This window comes from Lucilia cuprina, chromosome 3, assembly GCF_022045245.1.
Source record: "Lucilia cuprina isolate Lc7/37 chromosome 3, ASM2204524v1, whole genome shotgun sequence".
NCBI classification, from domain to species: domain Eukaryota; kingdom Metazoa; phylum Arthropoda; class Insecta; order Diptera; family Calliphoridae; genus Lucilia; species Lucilia cuprina.
In genome coordinates, this window is record NC_060951.1 from 19,578,893 (window position 1) to 19,598,009 (window position 19,117).

Here is a 19,117-nt window from a genome sequence, read left to right on the forward strand (position 1 = left end):
TTTGATGGTGGCTATAAAATAAGTTAAGTAGCTAATAAAATGCGCACATATTTCATTAAACGTCGTATACATTTACATCGACTCTGAATCAATTTCTTGGTCTGTCCACCTGTATATCTATATAAACAAATAACCTGTCGAAATTTTTGCACACAGTTCAGAAAATGGCTTTAACGTCCATAATTTACTAAAAAACTTTACCAAACGATAAAATTCAAAATAAATATAATTTACACAAAAATACACAATCTCACCAAATTAAAATAATCAAAAAATTATTTGCATATAACGGAAACATAGCAAAATAATATTTAAATCCTTGATCGGCAGACGTATACTAATACATTTTGCACTTGTATAAATGTAAGAGCAAAAGATATCCAAAATATTATATTTTTGTAATTATTTGCACATATTTATTTTAAATATTGAAACTCCTAAAGTATTCCAAACGACTCCAAACTTCGTTTCCATTGATAGCACTTTTAATACGGAATCTAAACTAAAACTCAGGAATGGCTTAAACATTTTTTATAATATTAAATATTATGTAAAAATTATTATAAAAATAAAAATATTGAATATTGAACTAACAAGTAAGAGTTCTATATTCGGCTGTGCCGAATCTTATATACCCTTCACCATGATGTGTTTAAAGCCTTTTGTACCTTTTGAAGAACGAAAAAGTACCAAAAAGTCCCCATCTATGGGTCCTCAGTTAATCCGGGCCATACAAACTTAATTAGGTTCAATATTGTAGAAATTGTAAAAAGTACCTTTTGAAGAACGAAAAAGTACCAAGAAGTCCCCTTTTACTGGTTCTCACTTAATCCGGGCCATACATACTTAATTACATGTTTCTAGGTTTAATATCGTAGAAATTGCAAAAAGTACCTTTTGAAAAACGAAAAAGTACCAAAAAGTCCCCTTTTATGGGTCCTTACTTAATCCGGGCCATACATACATAATTACATGTTTCTAGGTTTAATATCGTAGAAATTGCAAAAAGTACCTTTTGAAAAACGAAAAAGTACCAAAAAGTCCCCTTGTATGGGTCCTCACTTAATCCGGGCTCTACATACTTAATTACATGTTTCTAGGTTCAATATTGTAGAAATTGCAAAAAGTACCTTTTGAAGAACGAAAAAGTACCAAAAAATCCCCTTTTATGGGTTCTCACCTAATCCGGGCTCTACATATTTAATTTCATGGTTCTAGGTTCAATATTATAGAAAATTCAAAAAGTACCTTTTGAAAAACGAAAAAGTACCAAAAAATCCCCTTTTATGAGTTCTCACCTAATCCGGGCTCTACATACTTAATTTCATGGTTCTAGGTTCAATATTATAGAAAATTCAAAAAGTACCTTTTGAAAAACGAAAAAGTACCAAAAAAATCCCCTTTTATGGGTTCTCACCTAATCCGGGCTCTACATACTTAATTTCATGGTTCTAGGTTCAATATTATAGAAAATTCAAAAAGTACCTTTTGAAAAACGAAAAAGTACCAAAAAATCCCCTTTTATGGGTTCTCACCTAATCCGTGCTCTACATACTTAATTTCATGGTTCTAGGTTCAATATTATAGAAAATTCAAAAAGTACCTTTTGAAAAACGAAAAAGTACCAAAAAATCCCCTTTTATGGGTTCTAACTTAAGCCAGACTCCACATACTTAATTTCATGTTTCTAGCCAATAACAAAACATTAGTGCTGCTCTCGCTCTGCTACTCTTGCTCTGCTGCTCTTGCTCTGCTGCTCTTGCTCTGCTTTTATAAACAAATTACAATAACAATATTTACCGTATTGTTATGTATTTTGTTTTTGTTTTTTGCAGTTTCTGTCAGAGCATGAATAAAAAATCTAAATTTTATATGAAATTTTCAGAGGTTGTCTCGGTTTTTTGCTCATATCTCCGTTATTTATGGACCGATTTTGCTGATTTTAAATAGCGTTCTTGCCGGTCGTATGTCTGATAGAATTATGGAAGATTCGGATCTCGCAGATATCTGGGGTCTTCTAAAAACTGATTTCAACAAACATACAGACAGACAGACGGACAGACAGACAGACAAACAGACAGACAGACGGACATGGCTTAATCATCTCCGCTACCTACAAGGATCCAGAATATATATACTTTATAGGGTCGGAAAATTATATTATAGAAATTACAAACGGAATGACAAACTTATATATACCCTTCTCACGAAGGTGAAGGGTATAAAAACAAAATTAAACATTAAGAGCACTAAGTTAATGCATCAGAGAACTGTTACATGTTTGTTTTTAGTATGTATATTATAGACATACGCAGCAACCTGATTGAACCAAAATCTATAAAAGAGAACTCTTACTTGTTTTAGTATGTATTAATTTGCTTATACATCAATAAATACTGATCTGAGCTTAGATTTAGATTAATTTTTAATGTTATAGTTATTATCTTTTACAACTATTTCTACCGGTCATTCTTACAGTGACTAAGAAATTACTGTATGTATGTATGAATGAATGTATGTACGAACATTCTGTCGAGGGAATTAAATGATTAATAACATTTATTGTTGATTTTAACACTTAACAGTATTATTGAAATTAATTTGTTATATCGTGTAGTACCATTTAATCATAACTGCTAATAACAATTGTGAGAGAATCTTATCATTGTATTATTTATTTTTAAACAACAATGTTCACAATTTGGTTTTATAAATTTGACTCGTAAATATATATACATACGTATGTATGTGTATGTATATTTGTATTATTTGTTATGACAATTTAAGGTCTAATACCAATTTAATATTTGTTTAATATACGGATAGATTGATGATTACTACAACTAAAACAAATGGCTAAATTGTGCGTGTATGTGTGTGCATTTTTGTGATATTAAGTGATTATCACCTCCGACTTTGAGAAATACAAACCAACATTTCAGAGACCGAAACAATAAGTTCAATGCTGAATGGCAAAATAAAAACGTTGGGCATTTAGTATTTGACTGAAGTACTATGAGAATAGTTGTTTTATAAAAAAATGTTAATTAAACGGTACAAATTTATTTTGCTGTTTCTGATGTGGTCATGTATTTCAACAATTAAAGCGGTAATAAGACCAGCGCCTTCATTAAGTATTTTAAGTGGGGAAGGATTTATAACATATCTAGAAGTACCGAAAAGTTTTGGTGAAATTAAAAATTGTTGGTTTAAATTTCGAGGTAAAAAAGCATAATAAGTATACTTTTTGTTTAACTTACACAAATACGTATATTTTGACAGATTTCGATAAAGTGAGAATTGAATTAAATGCATCTGAACCAATTAAAACTGAACGAAACGAATATATTCTTCCATATGCAAAACATTTATGTGGCATAAAAGTTTCAGATGTTTCAGCTTCTTCGGCAGCGATTTGGACACTTGAAACAGAAAGCATACATGGTGATATTGAACAAGATTCTGTTACAATAAAAATATTACCACCTCAGAAAACTAATTTTTATACTCGAGTGGAATTAGAAATCGGTAAATCTACTGTGAAATGTTCTAAACATGAATCGTACACAAGACATTGTAAAATACTTGATATTAATAATGGAGGCACATATCATCAATGTGAACTGTATACGTCTATTCATCCCAACAGTATGTTCGAGTGCTTCATGTACAATTGGGGTCGCATGGAAGAAAGTCGCGAGCGTATTTTTGTAGATATTAAAAACAGTACCTTCTACACAAATGCAACTCAAGAAAATCAAAATAATGCAGAAATTTTGAGCTGCGAATTTCAAGATAAAGTATTTTCGTGTCAAGCTGAAAAACCAAATCATAAAAATGAATTATTGATAATGGATGGTGTATATAATAGTTACTATTCTGCATACAATACAATGTAAGTTTAAACACTGAAATATTCCTTAAAAAATTAAGGCCCCTTATTCATTCATTGCATTACATCAACGTAATCCCAAAACTGTACCCTTGCTATAATTATAAAAGAACATGGTCCCCAATGCTATAAGGGCTATGGATCATGTTGCTTTCCAAAAAAAAATAAAATTAATATGCCTTCATTACATAGTTAACGTTGCATGTACTCCAATAATCTCCTATGTGAAAATAAGTACATATAATTATAAATTTAATCAGCAACAAATGAGAATGTTGTATTCGATTTCTGACAATATTAACTAAAGAAAGGTTACTCGTTTTCAGAAATGAGTCAAAAATGTTGCTAAATTTAAAAATGAAACAAAATATGCAAATGCATGTTTTTTTGTGGTGAGACGCATAGTACGTTGTCGCCATACATACAATTTTTTAAATCTAAAAATTGTTCATAGATTCATTTGTTACAATATACTTCTTTATGTCCTTTAGTGTTGTTATGGCATTTTTTAGTATTTTTCATATTTGTATTTCATTAGACCAATCCTTTTTAATCGTTCAAAAAACTATTAATGATTATAATAATATGACAACATGGAATACAATGTTAAGGGGTTGATACACGATTGTCAGATCTTACAACGTTGTCAGTAAAATGCTCAGAAAATGTCTAACAATCGTCTGAACTAAAATTTTTATTTGCAACGTTGTCAGAAAAATCATTACCTAAAATATTGCAATACAAAATATGTAAGTTGACAGTATTATTAGATATGTTATGCATATTTTACTGCCAACGATGTAAGATCTAACAATCGTGTATACATAGCATTAGTTTATAAGCTTTTAATATAAGTGAGAGATACTTTTGTGTCAAACTTTGTCGTTTGAAATTTGTTCTTTATGTTTTTTGGTTGTTTAGACGTTAAACGGAATTATATTAAAGTAATTCTTTAAATTATGAATTAATTTTCAAAATATTAAAGAATGAAATATGATATTAAATATTTAATATTTTATTACATTTGCAGTTTTGTTGATTTATTTTTAGAGCATGTTTTTTGAAATTTGAAAGCATATTTCGAGTTTTTTACTGCATATTTTAAGCATTTAAAACTCTTTTCTTAGAGCATATTTGCGGTTTCCCTGGTCATAATATTTGGTGTCGACCAATATATATTAATTTACAGGTGAAGTCAATAAGTCATGTGTAGGTTCGAATAAATAAATTATACTCTCACACAACTTGCTTAATATGTATATCGTCACCTGAAATACAAGAAGGCGTAACAACAAAAAATTTAAAATGGACTTTTGGATTAAAAATTGTCTACTACATTAAAATAAATGCGGTACAGTCATATTCAAACGTGTTTATTAATGTTCGGATATAAATCTTGTAAAAAAAACATTACGTTTTTATAGCAACAATAGTTTTCATTTTTGAAATAACCCAACAAACACATAATCATTAGTTGTCATTCGGTACCTAACTCTAAGAATGTATTGGTCGAATTTTTGTATAAGTATTGTAGCTCCAACCATGATTTAAAAATATAGAAGGTTGTTTCAATATGAATTTGTTGACAAGAAAGGAGATGTTTGAAGTTTATTATTTGTGTAAATATTCAAAAGAGCGTTGCCATATTAAGAAAAAGTGTAAAATACATTGAGAAATTTTTAAACACATATGTGTAATTCATAAATGATGTACAACGATATATATAAGTGGCTGTTGAATTTGAATCTTATTTGCAATGCGTTCTTTTTAAATCAAAATGTAATTAAGCTTTAGTGGAATTAATAATGATTTTTATTATGTTTTACTTACTTAACTTTATCTCAATAATTATAATCAATTAAGTAAAAAAAATGTTGTTAATTATGTTATAACTTTTTTCATTTTTTTGGTTACATTTATAAATTTATTTTGTTTTAAATAACGATTTAAATGCCGAATTCGGAAAAATGTTCTGCCTAAGAAAAATCTTTTTACAATCTTTACATCTAATTTAGAGTTATTAATATTTAGCAAAGTGTGCATATAATTTAATTTAGTGTTTAACTGATTTCCATTAAAAGTAACGAATGTTGAGTTCAGTTTTTCTATTTCGTTCATAAAGAATGAATTTGGTTTATATAATCCCCCCTCCGAAAGTACATTTACATAAGTATAATTTTCATCTAATTTTTCACCTGTGACAAAAAAAGAATATTTACCCTAGCTCTTTCTGTTCGGACTATATCGTGCTTTCAACAGACAGACAGATGGACGGACATAGATAGATCATCTTAGATTTAATAAAGACCCAGTTTAATATTCGTCTGGGCTAAATCGTATATGTCTTTTTTTAATTTTAAGGATTAATTAGGGACCTTAGTTCCTTCCGTTAGACCTTTTAAAATAAAAATCATTTGTTTAAAAAACACAAAATAATAATTACCTTGGGCACATTGGAATAGCGTTTCTATTGACGCGAACATTCTTCTCATTATTTTTTAAATCTTGTCTGGAAAAATGTAGGGAACATACTAAAGGTTCACCTGGCAAATCGTCATCTTCGATATTGCACACCTTTCAAATGGAAATATTACGAATAAACTTCAACCAAAAATCTAACATACGTACCTTTAGCCATTCTTTGCGTATATACGGTATAGTAGGTATTTTAAAGAAATGTATATTTGAAACGCTTGAATGGTGTTTCTTGCTTTCGCATTTCGGAAAAAGACAGCTCATTTTTATAAAAATATTTTTTTGTTGTGTTAAAATTTTTTTTATTTGAATTAAAATATTTGTTATTTATTTTAAGTTTGAATATTTAAAATGAAATGTGGGATTAATATTCATGAATATGGTAGCTTTATTTTATACATAAACTTCAAATCGCCTTTCTTGTCAGATGGTTAATCAGACTGACATTAAGGCAAATTGAAACTACCTTCTAATATATTTATACCATGGCTCCAACCATAGAGTATATAGAGCGGAAACTCTGACTCTAAGTCTGTTGTCAAAAACCTAAGTCGATTGAATGTAGTAGTAGAAAAACTTATGGTAGTATTAGTATACTCCGCATATTTGAAATAACCCAACAAATACATAATCAAACGTTTCAAAAATGTTATTAATTTTATTTAATATTAAACATTAACAGTTCTTTAAAAGAGAAATTGATTTAACGTTTACATTCGATTAAGAGTTTTAAAATTTGAAAATAGTTTGATTTACAACCTTTCTCGACTTTACATGAACATTCCGTGTTTGGTGGGTAACAACATTTCAATTTATTATTCTGACATTTTCACCGCAATAATTTTTCATTTATTTTATTTTTAAAATTTTTCATAACTTCGGCAAAATAAACAGATTTAGGTGACCCAAATTCAAAAGAAAACACTCGACATTCTTACGAGTATATGGGTGTGGCGAAGTCTATATACCCTTGATTCATTCAGTAACTTATTCCTTTGACACCAACTCTTCCCTATCTTGGTGTTATTGCAATCCGGTTTGCGGGATTATAAACTAGTGATGCTAAATGTATCATCGGACATTCCTTGAAATTATTTGAACACGGGTCGAATCAGGCAGCCTTACAATTTGATACCACGGGGCTGAGTTTCCATCTTTGTCTTGTGCCGGTTATTGGAGTGTCCCATTCGGTATGTACATTTAAACCCGGGAAGAGAATATTGGTTAAAATACTGGTGCACGGTAAAGTCTATAATTCGGGATAAGTTCGGTGCTGTAGCTGAGATAACAGATAGATAAAGTATCTTACAAATGTGATACCAATGAATTTGCCTTCCATGTCTGGGTATGTTAAGGGTTTACTCTGTCCATACCAGACCACAGTGTATCCACTGATTACGTCTGTAGGTCCTATTGCCGAATCACACATTAGTGGTTGAAAATTGAAGTGATATTTTTGCATCTCGGTAGTTAAGCAATGGTGGTGGTGAGTCGTTTAACAAGCTTACCCAGTGGTTGAAAAAGGCCAACACGACAAGGGTTCACGTAAATCATATTCACTTATGTATCTGTTATAGATTTAACCCATAATTTTGTGTTTAAACCACAACCATCCCGAATGGACCAAGACAAAAAATGGAAATCCAGACGAGTACGGAAACATACACACATAATTTTGATTTGTTTATACAAAACCAAAAATATTTAATTTATTTACATTTAATTTGACAAATGACTGTGGGGAAATCTAACAGATGGTATGCTGATTACACAGTACCCATGTGTGTGAACAGCAAACTTTATGTTTTCAAAAAAAATTTGACAGGTTTCCCCTCTATGTTTCTCTATGGCTCTAACCACTTTCACCATTGATTCCAAATGTACATAGTTGCATAAAAACGTACTTAAAAATTTTAGGAAAAATATAAAACATTTAAATTTATTCTTTCACAGATTTTAAATCTTTTTATTGTATATTTGATCTGTAAACATTCAAGAAATGCATTTTTAAATTTGTTTATTCTCATGTTTGCAAAACATTATGATTATTTTTTATTTATTACCCATTTTCAATATCAAAATTTACAACTTTGTTTATTTCTAGTTTTATTAAAATTCTTCAATAATTAATTGTCAAAAAATTAAAAAATATATTTTTCGTTTATAAAAAATAAGACAATTTCGGGCTCTTTAATAGTGTAAATATGCGCAAAAAAATAAAAAATGTATTGTGTGTGTAGGAAATGGTGCAAAATGGTAAATTATCTTCATATTTTCGCGAAACATTTTTAACGTATTGTGAGAGAGTCGGACTTTCACCAGTGTGTTGAATTCTCACAAAACTCGTCTGTGTGGAGAGGATATGTTATTGGTGTCATAGTTGAATTTCTTATTTTTCTTTGGTTGTTACGTTCTTTTACATATTAGGTGACGATATATAGAAACGAAATATGACAAAAACATCATAATAGCAAAGACATCTCGGAATGTACAAGTGATCAGTTTGAAAATATAAAGAAAATGGTTTGTAATGGAATTGTAATAGATTTAAATCATGAGATTTCTATTTAAGAGATTAGAAAACTCATTTCTACAAATATTTGATCAATAAAAAATGTATTAATATAAAAGTATCTGGTAGGAGGGTATTTAAGATTCGGCTCAGCCGAATATACTCGTAGCACTCTAATTTGTTAAATATAAGGAAGTCTGACAAATGTCCTATAAAATGACTGACAGTTAGTACAAAAGTCTGAAAAAATATAAGGAAAGTCTGATAAAATGTTCGACAGCTCGTACAAAAGTCTGATCAAGTATACGAAAATGACCTGGCTATTCTGATCAACATCTGATGAAAACTATTTTCATATATATCATTTATTTTGGTTTAATTTTAATATAAAAATTATAAACATTCATTTTTCATATGTTTCTTCATGACTTCTTAAGATTGCATAAATAAAAAATAGTCTTATAGATTAATTTAAAAATTGATTAAATTAAATGGAACAAAATGACGGAGCAAAAAATGTTAGAAAATGTGCCGACTATTCTGTTAAATATCTAAGGGAAATTTATATTGTTCGATTAATTGTCTGATGATGTTACAAAAACAATTCTCTTCAGATTATGTGCATATAATTCGTAAGTGATTTTATCTTTTACTTTTAGAAAATGTACAGATTATTCTCCTTTATGTCTAAAGAAGAATATAAGAATAAAAAAAACAAACTATCAATGTGCAGAGTAGCATCATAATTATCGTTACACTGAAATTTCCATTCGACGATATAGGTTTTAAAATGTGTGATATATAATTGAACATGTCTCGGCTACTAATTATTATATATGGTCAACATGGCTTTCAATAAAAAGATCTGGTAATGTCTATCGATTGACATACAAAATTACATACATCTATCTTTAAACCATTGAGACCAAAAGTCAAATTTTAGGTTGTCTTATATTGACTTTTTTACAAAAGTATAATTATCTCAAAAATATATGGATATAATGGTTCTACATATCACCTCCAAATTTGTAGACAACATGTTGGGCTTTCATGTGAGATATGATTAAGAGGACTATTTCATCTCAATCGCGCGAAAATATTGAACAATTTAAAGTTACCCTTACTTGCACTTACAAAATTGAATTTATGTATGTATAACGAGCATATCGGTTGAGTAGAATTGAGCTATATAAATTGCTTTAAATACAAATCAATGATTTTAAAAATATAATTTTTTTTAACTTACATAACGCCTGTATTTATATTATATGAAAGCCCAAATTGCTGTCCACAAAATTTTATTTAATATGCAGTATCGTTATATCGATATATTTTTGAGATAACTGTGTTTTTGTAATAGTCAATATTAAAAATCATAACATTTCACCCTGGCTCTCAATGGGTTAATAATCATATTATATATCAATCAAATGATATTTCCAAAACCTTATTATATATACCTGTAAATTATGTTGGGAAGTATTACAGATATCAGGCAATATTTGACCCTAGCCTCCATATATGGATCAAATAAGACAATGATTTTTTCATTACAGAAAAAAAGTTTACAGTTAATAAATCTTTCAAAAATTAAAAAGGTATGATAAAATTGTACAAAAAAACATTTGTTTTTAAAACTAATAAAGCGTTTAAATTCTATAGACCTCGATCCACCAAATACCTCCTTAAAGATTATTCTGAAAAACACCCTGATGTCCACATTAATATCCATACATTGTAATACAATTCGCCTAATATCGAATAAGTAAGTAAATTTTGGGACTATTGATTCATTAAGAGTCCCTATATAGGTCCGCCTTCCGAAATCCACAAATTTACAACCAAATATAAGAGTTGGTTAATTGGAAATAACATAAATATAATTAGTAATTAGAATGAATTAAATTCATAAAAAGTTATATAAAATTAAAAATTTTAGCACATAAATTGTAATGGCATAGTGATAATTACATGAATTTATTACAATTACACTCAGATATGTGGCATTTCATTCACAAACAAATTTAATACGCTAATTTGTTCAAATTTTTCTATCAATTTAATATATTTTAAAAGAAAATGTAGACGTAACCGACAGCTTCCTGTTACAAAATTCATAAACAGAAAAAAATGTGTACTTACGTCTTTTTTCTTTTTCTTGTAAAGTTGAAACCATTGGATCTATTGCTATGAAATTTTCAGAGATGATGCTAATAAAGAAATAAAACAAAATTAAAGGGACATATAAAAGAAATTAAATAAAACAAATAAAAACAAATAAATAAATTTCGCTCCTCTATGAGCCATTAGGCGACAGTCGTCAACGTAAATTGCTACATAAGTTATTTCATTGAGTTCATCCAATTTTCTTCAATGTTTGATCCAGCTTTTGATTCCATAATCTACTAGCTTGTTTAAGACCATACAAAGATTTTTTAAGTTTACATACCATGTTTTTCTTTTCAGTGAAACCTTCAGGGATCTTCATATATATTTCCTCATTTAGTTCACTTTGGAGGAAAGCTGTCACCACATCCATTTTTTCTATATCCAAGTCGTGTTAAACGGCCAAATTCCATAGCATTGGGAATAACCTTTTATGACCAACCTCGCTTTATATCGCTCTATATCACCTTTAGAGTTCCTCTTTATTTTGAAACACCATTCGCTATCAATAGGTTTCTTTTCTTTTGGTAGTTTTACAAGTTCCAATGTTCCATTTTCAATTAAAGCGTTTAGTTCTTCATCCATAGTCCGTTGCCATTCATTTTTATTAGAACTTTCTAATGCTTGCTTCACTGTTTTGAATTCTTCACCCACTTGAACAACATTGCATTCATACCCATACCTTTGAATTGGTTTTGGTGTTCTAGATGACTTTCTTGCAGTTTCAGGTGATGTGATTCCTCTCACAGATGGTCCAGGTACCCAGTCGTTACTTTGATCATCATTGTTCCTAGGCGATGTCTCATCAGTTTCAGAAAAATATTGATCTTCATTAGAATTACTTTCTTTTCCAATACTTGGCATTTCTGAATATGTAATTGTCTCATCTGAACGTATATCAATAGTATCTGTAGGATTTATTTCATCGGAGCATTCGTCAACATTATCTGTTGAATTTCTATCATCAACTGAATCACATCCCAGTATAATATAGAACTTAGAATCATCACTAGGCATTTCATTATAGAATTCGGTCTATAAAAACTTGGCATCTCTACTCGACCTGTGTGTACAATAGCCAACGAAAATTGATTCTTTTGCTTTAGCATCAAGTTTTCTTCTCTTTTCTTTTGCTATATGTATCACAGCTTTGCATCCAAAAACTTTAAGATATTTTAAGTTTGGTTTCTTACCAGACCATATTTCCTTTCCCTATTGTTTTGCAAATCTATTATTTAAAAATAGAAAAAAGTAACTGAAACGTTTTCAATCATATTATCCTCCATCATGCAAAAAATTAATCAGAAAAAATCAGTTTATGGTTATAAAAATTGGACAAACACGATTTTTTTAAGTTAAACCTTTATTAATGGACATCTTTAAAATGTTAGCTTGATGTTCATATTAATATCGATGTATAATATCAAAATATTCATAAATATCAAAGATTATTTATACATCAATTTTTTGTTGCAAAAACCAACACATCATACAAGGAAAAAATCAAGTCGCTTACGTCCATTTTGCAAAAAGGGCTCGATATATAGATTGTATGGTAAATATTTCAATGGGGAAATTGGCACCTCCCATATGAATTAAATACAGAATTTCGTATATCTGGGAAACTATAGAATAATTCAGATTTTTCATAGGTTACATGCAATAATTTGAATGGCATCCCATTATATATATGAAAAACTATTATAGTTAGAATCTTCAAAATCGTTAAGTGAGTATTTTATTTATATTGCTTTTAGGGTAGCAAAGCACACTGAGTATAGCTAGTATTAGTATAAATACGAAATTTTGTACATTTAAATATAATATGAACAAATATCATATATAAAGTCCACTTTCGAAAATCACCTTAACGCAAATATTTCATTGAATTATAAAGTTATCGTGATAAAATTTACCAGAAGTATGTTTTGTGTATATTAAAACATTTCACCAAATTTTTTCCGGATCCTCCCATTATTGGTCATAGTTTCCATATAAGGTCCACTTCCGAAAATCACTTAACGTTTTTCTCTAAATGTTCACATGAATGTCAAAGTTCTTCATGTAAAATTTTAAGATTCTATCTCTAATAGTTTCTCAGATATACAATTTTTTGTATTTAATCCATATGGGAGTGCCAGCACTCCCAAATTACAGTGGCAACAGTGAGCCAAAAATATGAATAAATTTAAATACAATAAAAAATGGAAAATTTAAACAAAACAAAATAATAATGTTAGTAATTATTATACGGTGACCTAACATTCCGGCCCCATTGAAAGGACACTTTCAAGAAGATAGAAGAGCCAGTCTGTGGATAGGGCGACGTATAACTCCTTTTGTTGTTTTGACGTTGACAACTCAAACATGATCATCTCTTCCACGAACCATGTTGATGATTTTACCCATGAGCCAACGCTGCGGGGGTAAATTATCTTCTTTGATGATTACTAGGGAACCATTAGCAATATTAGAGTTGGAGCTAGTCCATTTGTTGCGAGTCTGGAGCTCATTTATATAATCATGGGACCACTTTTTCCAGAATTGTTGCTTGATGGCGCTTATTCGGGCCCAATATTCAAGTTTGTTAATCTCATTTGTAGGGACATCACGTTCTGGCAAACTACGGAGGGGAGCGCCTATCAAGAAGTGGCCTGATGTAAGAGCTTCAAAGTCACTGGGATCTGAGGATAGAGGCGAAATGGGCCTCGAGTTCAAAACTGCCTCTATTTCAATCATAGCCGTTGCGAGTTCTTCGTAGGTGAGCCTTGTGTTGTCCAGGGTTCTGGATAAGTGACCTTTGGCCGATTTGACGGCCGCCTCCCACAATCCGCCAAAATGTGGTGCCCTAGGGGGAATAAATCGAAAATTAATAAATTGATTTGAGCAATAATTTGTAATAAAATTTGATTTTTTTTGGCTCAAAAAGGGACGTCTTTAATTGAGCCAACTTAGAGTTTGCACCAACGAAATTTGTTGCATTATCACAGAATATATCTGTGGGCAGACCTCTACGACAAATCATCCGTTTTAGGGCAGCAATGAAGGCATCTGTTGACAGGTCGGATACCACTTCAATATATACAGCTTTGGTAGCGAGACAAACAAATATAGCGATGTATGTCTTGTAGGGGACCTTTCCTCTAATTCTTAGGTAGGTGTTGACTGGACCACAAAAATCGACAGCACACCTTGCGAAGGGCCTTGACGGGTTGAGTCGTTCCACAGGCAAATTTCCCATCATTTGTTGCAACAACTTCGGGCGATAGCGAATGCATTGAGGACACGAATTTACAATGCTGCGACACAAATTCCTGGAGTTGATGATCCAAAATTGTTGGCGAATCAATGACATTAGAGCCTTGGGTCCAGCGTGGTAGTTACTGATGTGCAGATGACGTACGTAACAGTGGACGAAATGGCATTTGCTGGGCAAGATTATGGGGTGTTTTTGGCGTACTCCAAGCGTCCGCCGACCTTGAGCAAGTTGAAACAAATCTAGGAAGGGGTTCAGACACTTTAGAGCACCTTTCTTCTTTAGAGCTCGAGTTATGTCATCTTGAAAATGTAGTTTCTGGATGTTGAAAACGATACAAAGTTTAGCATTTTCTAATAATACGAATGATTTTTAAGTACGAGCTATATTTTCCAACAGAATCGAGGATGTAGTTATATTTTGTTTCAAGATGAAGTACGGTTTTCCGTTTTTCTTTGTCGAATACTTGCTGATTTCCATCGAAGAGTTTATCAGTTTTAGTAAGGGGCCACTGAACAGCATCGAGAGCGAGAAATGCTGGTCCGTTGAACCAAATGGATGAGGCGAGTTCCTGCACAGTTGAACCACGAGAAACGATGTCAGCAGGGTTAAACTGGGTTGGGACATGTCGCCAAACACAGCCATTAGTTAGATCTTGAATTTCTGATACCCTATTACCAACAAAAACTGACAAAGTAGATGAATGTTGCTTTAGCCAGTGAAGAACTAGTTGCGAATCTGTCCACAGAACGACTTCCAGATTTGGTATTGCGAAACGATTTTTGATTTTGGAATACAATTTTGCTAGAAGTTGTGCGCCACATAACTCAAGTTTGGGTAAAGATTTTCGCTCTGTAGGAGCAACTCTAGATTTGGCAGTAAAGAGCCGAACAAAACTGATTTAGGATCAGGAGCGAGACAAAAACGAGGAATTTTAAGCGAAGGTAATAGTTTGAGATCAGAGACGAAAGATTTCCAAGCCGAGTGTATTTCTTGAGGTACAGACTCATCCCAGCTAATTTTTAGAATCCACAACTCTTGCATGATGATTTTAGCTTTTATTATGAGAGGGGATAAAAGTCCAAGGGGATCGAAAAGCGCTGACGAGAGCGACAAAATTGTACGTTTGGTGATTTTTTCATCAATTTGGACTTTAGGCGAAAACGAAAATAAGAAAACATCTTTTTGTTGGTCCCAAGTGATACCAAGAGCACTAGTTACTGCAGAATCTTTAATATTAAGGTCTTTGACAGTTTTGTCGTCCTGAAAATCTCTATGATTAGAGTGCCACTTATCTAATTGAAACGAACCACGAATTAGAATTTCATTAACCTCCTGCCTCATACGAGTCAATTCTTCAAGCGTATCTGAGCCACAAAGAAAATCGTCAACGTAAAATGATGACTTAATGGTTTTTGCACCAAGTTCGAATTGGTCCATGTATTGGTCTGCGAGATAGTGAAGACTTTTGATGGCAAGACTGTATTTAGCTGATATGTTCGAATTTCTTCCTCTTCTGAATTTCTCCATAAAATATATTGGAATTTTCTATCTTGGGAGTCAATAAGAACTTGTCGATACATTTTTACTATATCGGCAGTAAGAGCGAAGCGATGAAGACGGAACCGAAGTAAAATTTTATACAGCTCATCTTGAATTGTTGGGCCAACCATAAGAAGATCATTGAGAGACTTCTGGGACGATGATGGACACGAGGCATCGAAAACAACTCTTAACTTTGTGGAAGTGCTACTTGGTTTGAAAACACAATGGTGAGGGATGAAATGATGAGGCTCGTGTAGACGAGGGATACGAACTACACTCATATGTCCAAAATCTTCATACTCCTTCATAAAAGCAACATATTGGGATTTAAGATTGCTGTCACGAGCAAATCGTCTCTCTTGAGATACAAATCTTTTAAGAGCACTATTTCGAGAAAGACCTAAAGCGTCAGGCGATTCCTTGAAGGGCAATTTAACAACAATTCTACCTGAAGATTCACGATGAACAGTATCATTGAAAAATGTTTCACATTCAGATTGTTCTGGTGTCAAATCATTTGAGCCAGATTGAACTTCATCGATTTCCCACGAGCGCTGTAATTTAAGATCAATATCTTCTTCTATCGAGAGCATACAAGAAGAGCCACAAATATTGGGTTGTTTTGATACATAACGACCTGCTATAATCCATCCGAAAAGTGTTTTGTGTAATTTAGGCAAATTAGGACCAAGTTTAATTTGACCGACTGCTAAAATGCCGAAAAATGTTTCAGTACCAATAAGTAAATCAATTCGTTTTGATTTGAAGAAGTTTTCAACCGCAAGTTGAATATTTGGGGGCAAATTCCAGGATAAGACATCTAATTCGTTATCAGGTTGATACGAAATGTGAGGTGTGACACAAAACGAGAGCGAAACTTCAAAATCTGTGACTGTTACCAATGCCAGAGAATTCAGTAGTTTGTTTTGTACGAGCCAAATGTAATATTTGGGAAAATTCATCGGTTATAAAATTCAATTGAGAGCAAGAATATAACAAAGCGCGTCCCAATTGATAGCGACCAGTGGAGTCACGAACTAGAACCATGACAGTAGCAAGCAGTACCTGTTCCGGCGAGGATTTTTTCATATGGGTATTTACAGAAGCAGGAGATTCATTCAAGGCAACATGAGAAGTAGTAGGTTCAGTAGCATTGGACGACGTCCGAGAAGCTGGCTGAGACCGATGAAGCAAACTATGATGCGAGCGAGAACAAAATTTGCACTTGAATGTAGAGGAACAGTTGTTTACTTGATGCCCTTTGGACAAACAATTTAGACAAAGGCCCAGTCGTTTAGCATTATCGAAACGTTGACTGACATCCATATCTTTGAACCGAGAACAACGAGTAATTGAATGGTCAGATTTAGAACAAAGCACACAAGAGCGTTTTGAAACCGAAAAAGTATAGCCAGGTTTTGAATTTTTAGATTTGGTCTTACCAGAATGATGATCATGCCACAAAAGTATGATTGGTATCAACCGAATCCAAATATTGACAACGCCTTTCAAGGACCTTTGAGCAATCATCCCACGTTGGTAATCTGGTAAAGTCCAAAGAATCTTTCCACTTTCTTCTGGTATCTTCATCAACTTTTTCCATCACTATGTAAATCTGCATGGAATTAGCAATATCACTATGTGAGCCAAGAGACAGTAAGGAACTATAAAGGGCAGAAACATTATCGACGAGACTTCGTGATTGGGCACAATTGTATTTGGACATGGCAGAAAGTTCAAAAAGGGAGGTAATATTTTCCATAAAAATAAGCGAGCTATTATCATAACGCGTTTTGGGTCTTTCCAGAGCCTTCGGGTAATTTTCATTCGTAATCTGGAACGCCTTGACCGTTTCTAGAGCTTGGACTTGGAGGCAGTTGAGCAAATGATTAAACTGTTCGATATTTGATAGGCCAAACTCGCGATCGATAACTTGATTGAACGACGTAATGAAATTTTTGTACTCACTGTACTTACCACTAAATGTGGGCAATTTCAACTAATGCGATTTGTGGCTGGGAGCTGGGAAACAAATGGTGGACTCGGTCAATGTTGTATTATGAACATCTTCACCAAGCTGCGACTGGATATTCATTTTGGCTGAGATGTACAAATCCTCGATTTCGGGCCTAGCATTGTCCTCGGGATCGTATTTTTCAATTTGGGTTTGATACGTCAGTATCTGCTTAAAATACGACTCCAAAATCCCCAAACGGCACTTCAACTCTGCTGACGAAAGCGTCTTACCTTCTCCCCTTCCATTGGCTTCGATTTGGTTCTTGATGCGGTAATGCTCTTCTTAGTGTTAGCCCGTTGCTGCTTAACCTCCTCCAGAGTCATCATAAATTTTAAATAAGTATGGTTAGATGAGCCAAAAAATATTTTACAAAATGGATGACACTATGTATCGTAGAGCACTGTAACCAACGCCAAAAGTTTTACGCCAAAATTTTTATATACGTGATTCTATGTTTCTCTTATGTTTTGCTTTTATTTTTCAACTGTTTCTATTTAGCCGACAATAGGTTTTTTTAAAATAGATTTGTAATAGGTACGTCACCAAAAATTTGTTTAAAAGTTTTTTTATATGTTGCACTGTCTCTTGATTTTTCGAATAGTTTTTTTTTATGTTTTCTCACAGTTTTTTTGTTAATGTTTAATTTTTTTTTTAATTTTTTTGTAGCACTATATATTGTTTTTATCATAGAACCACAATTTCGACTTCACAATACGACCGTACACTTTTACTTAAAGTTGTACTTCAACGACAATTTTAGAATATACCACGGACCGAGAACGACAAATATAGTAAGATTTAGATCAATCACTTGCCCCACGTTGGGCGCCAAAATGTACGATGAAGAGCTTTTTCTTCACCGGCAACGATATAGAGCAATTCGGTTTACTTTGAATTGTTGTCTATAGGTTGCGGAAATGTTCGATGGGCAGCGATTAATTCCTAAGAACAAAAGAAAACGACCGTGGTACCGAGCGATGATGTTTGATTGAATTCAACTATGACAATTTTATTTAAAAATAATTTTCTTAAGCCTAACAATTGATCTTGTAAATAAGGGCTACACTGTTGTTGTACTATTATTTGTTTCTCACTTCCAATGTACCAACTCAACTTGTTTACTTATATTCAAAAAATGCAAAAACCAAATACATGCAATAAGTCTCCAAATAAATAAATTGCATTTTTAAGAGCAACAACAATACGCTTGTAATAAGAATTTGAGTGAGAAACAAATAATAAAAAACTAACGGG

General features: G+C 32.1%; 1 protein-coding gene across 2 annotated transcripts in view; it reads left to right on the forward strand.

Moving 5' to 3' along the window:
* Positions 1–2,959: 2,959 nt before the first annotated feature.
* LOC111679698 overlaps positions 2,960–19,117 on the forward strand; it is a 41,341-nt gene continuing 25,183 nt past the window's right edge. For both annotated transcript variants that reach the window (XM_046947159.1, XM_046947160.1), the window contains exons 1-2: positions 2,960–3,221; positions 3,283–3,895. In XM_046947159.1, coding sequence (XP_046803115.1) covers positions 3,041–3,221; positions 3,283–3,895 — 794 coding nt within the window. In that variant the 5' untranslated portion in view covers positions 2,960–3,040. The remainder of the gene's footprint in view (positions 3,222–3,282; positions 3,896–19,117) is intronic.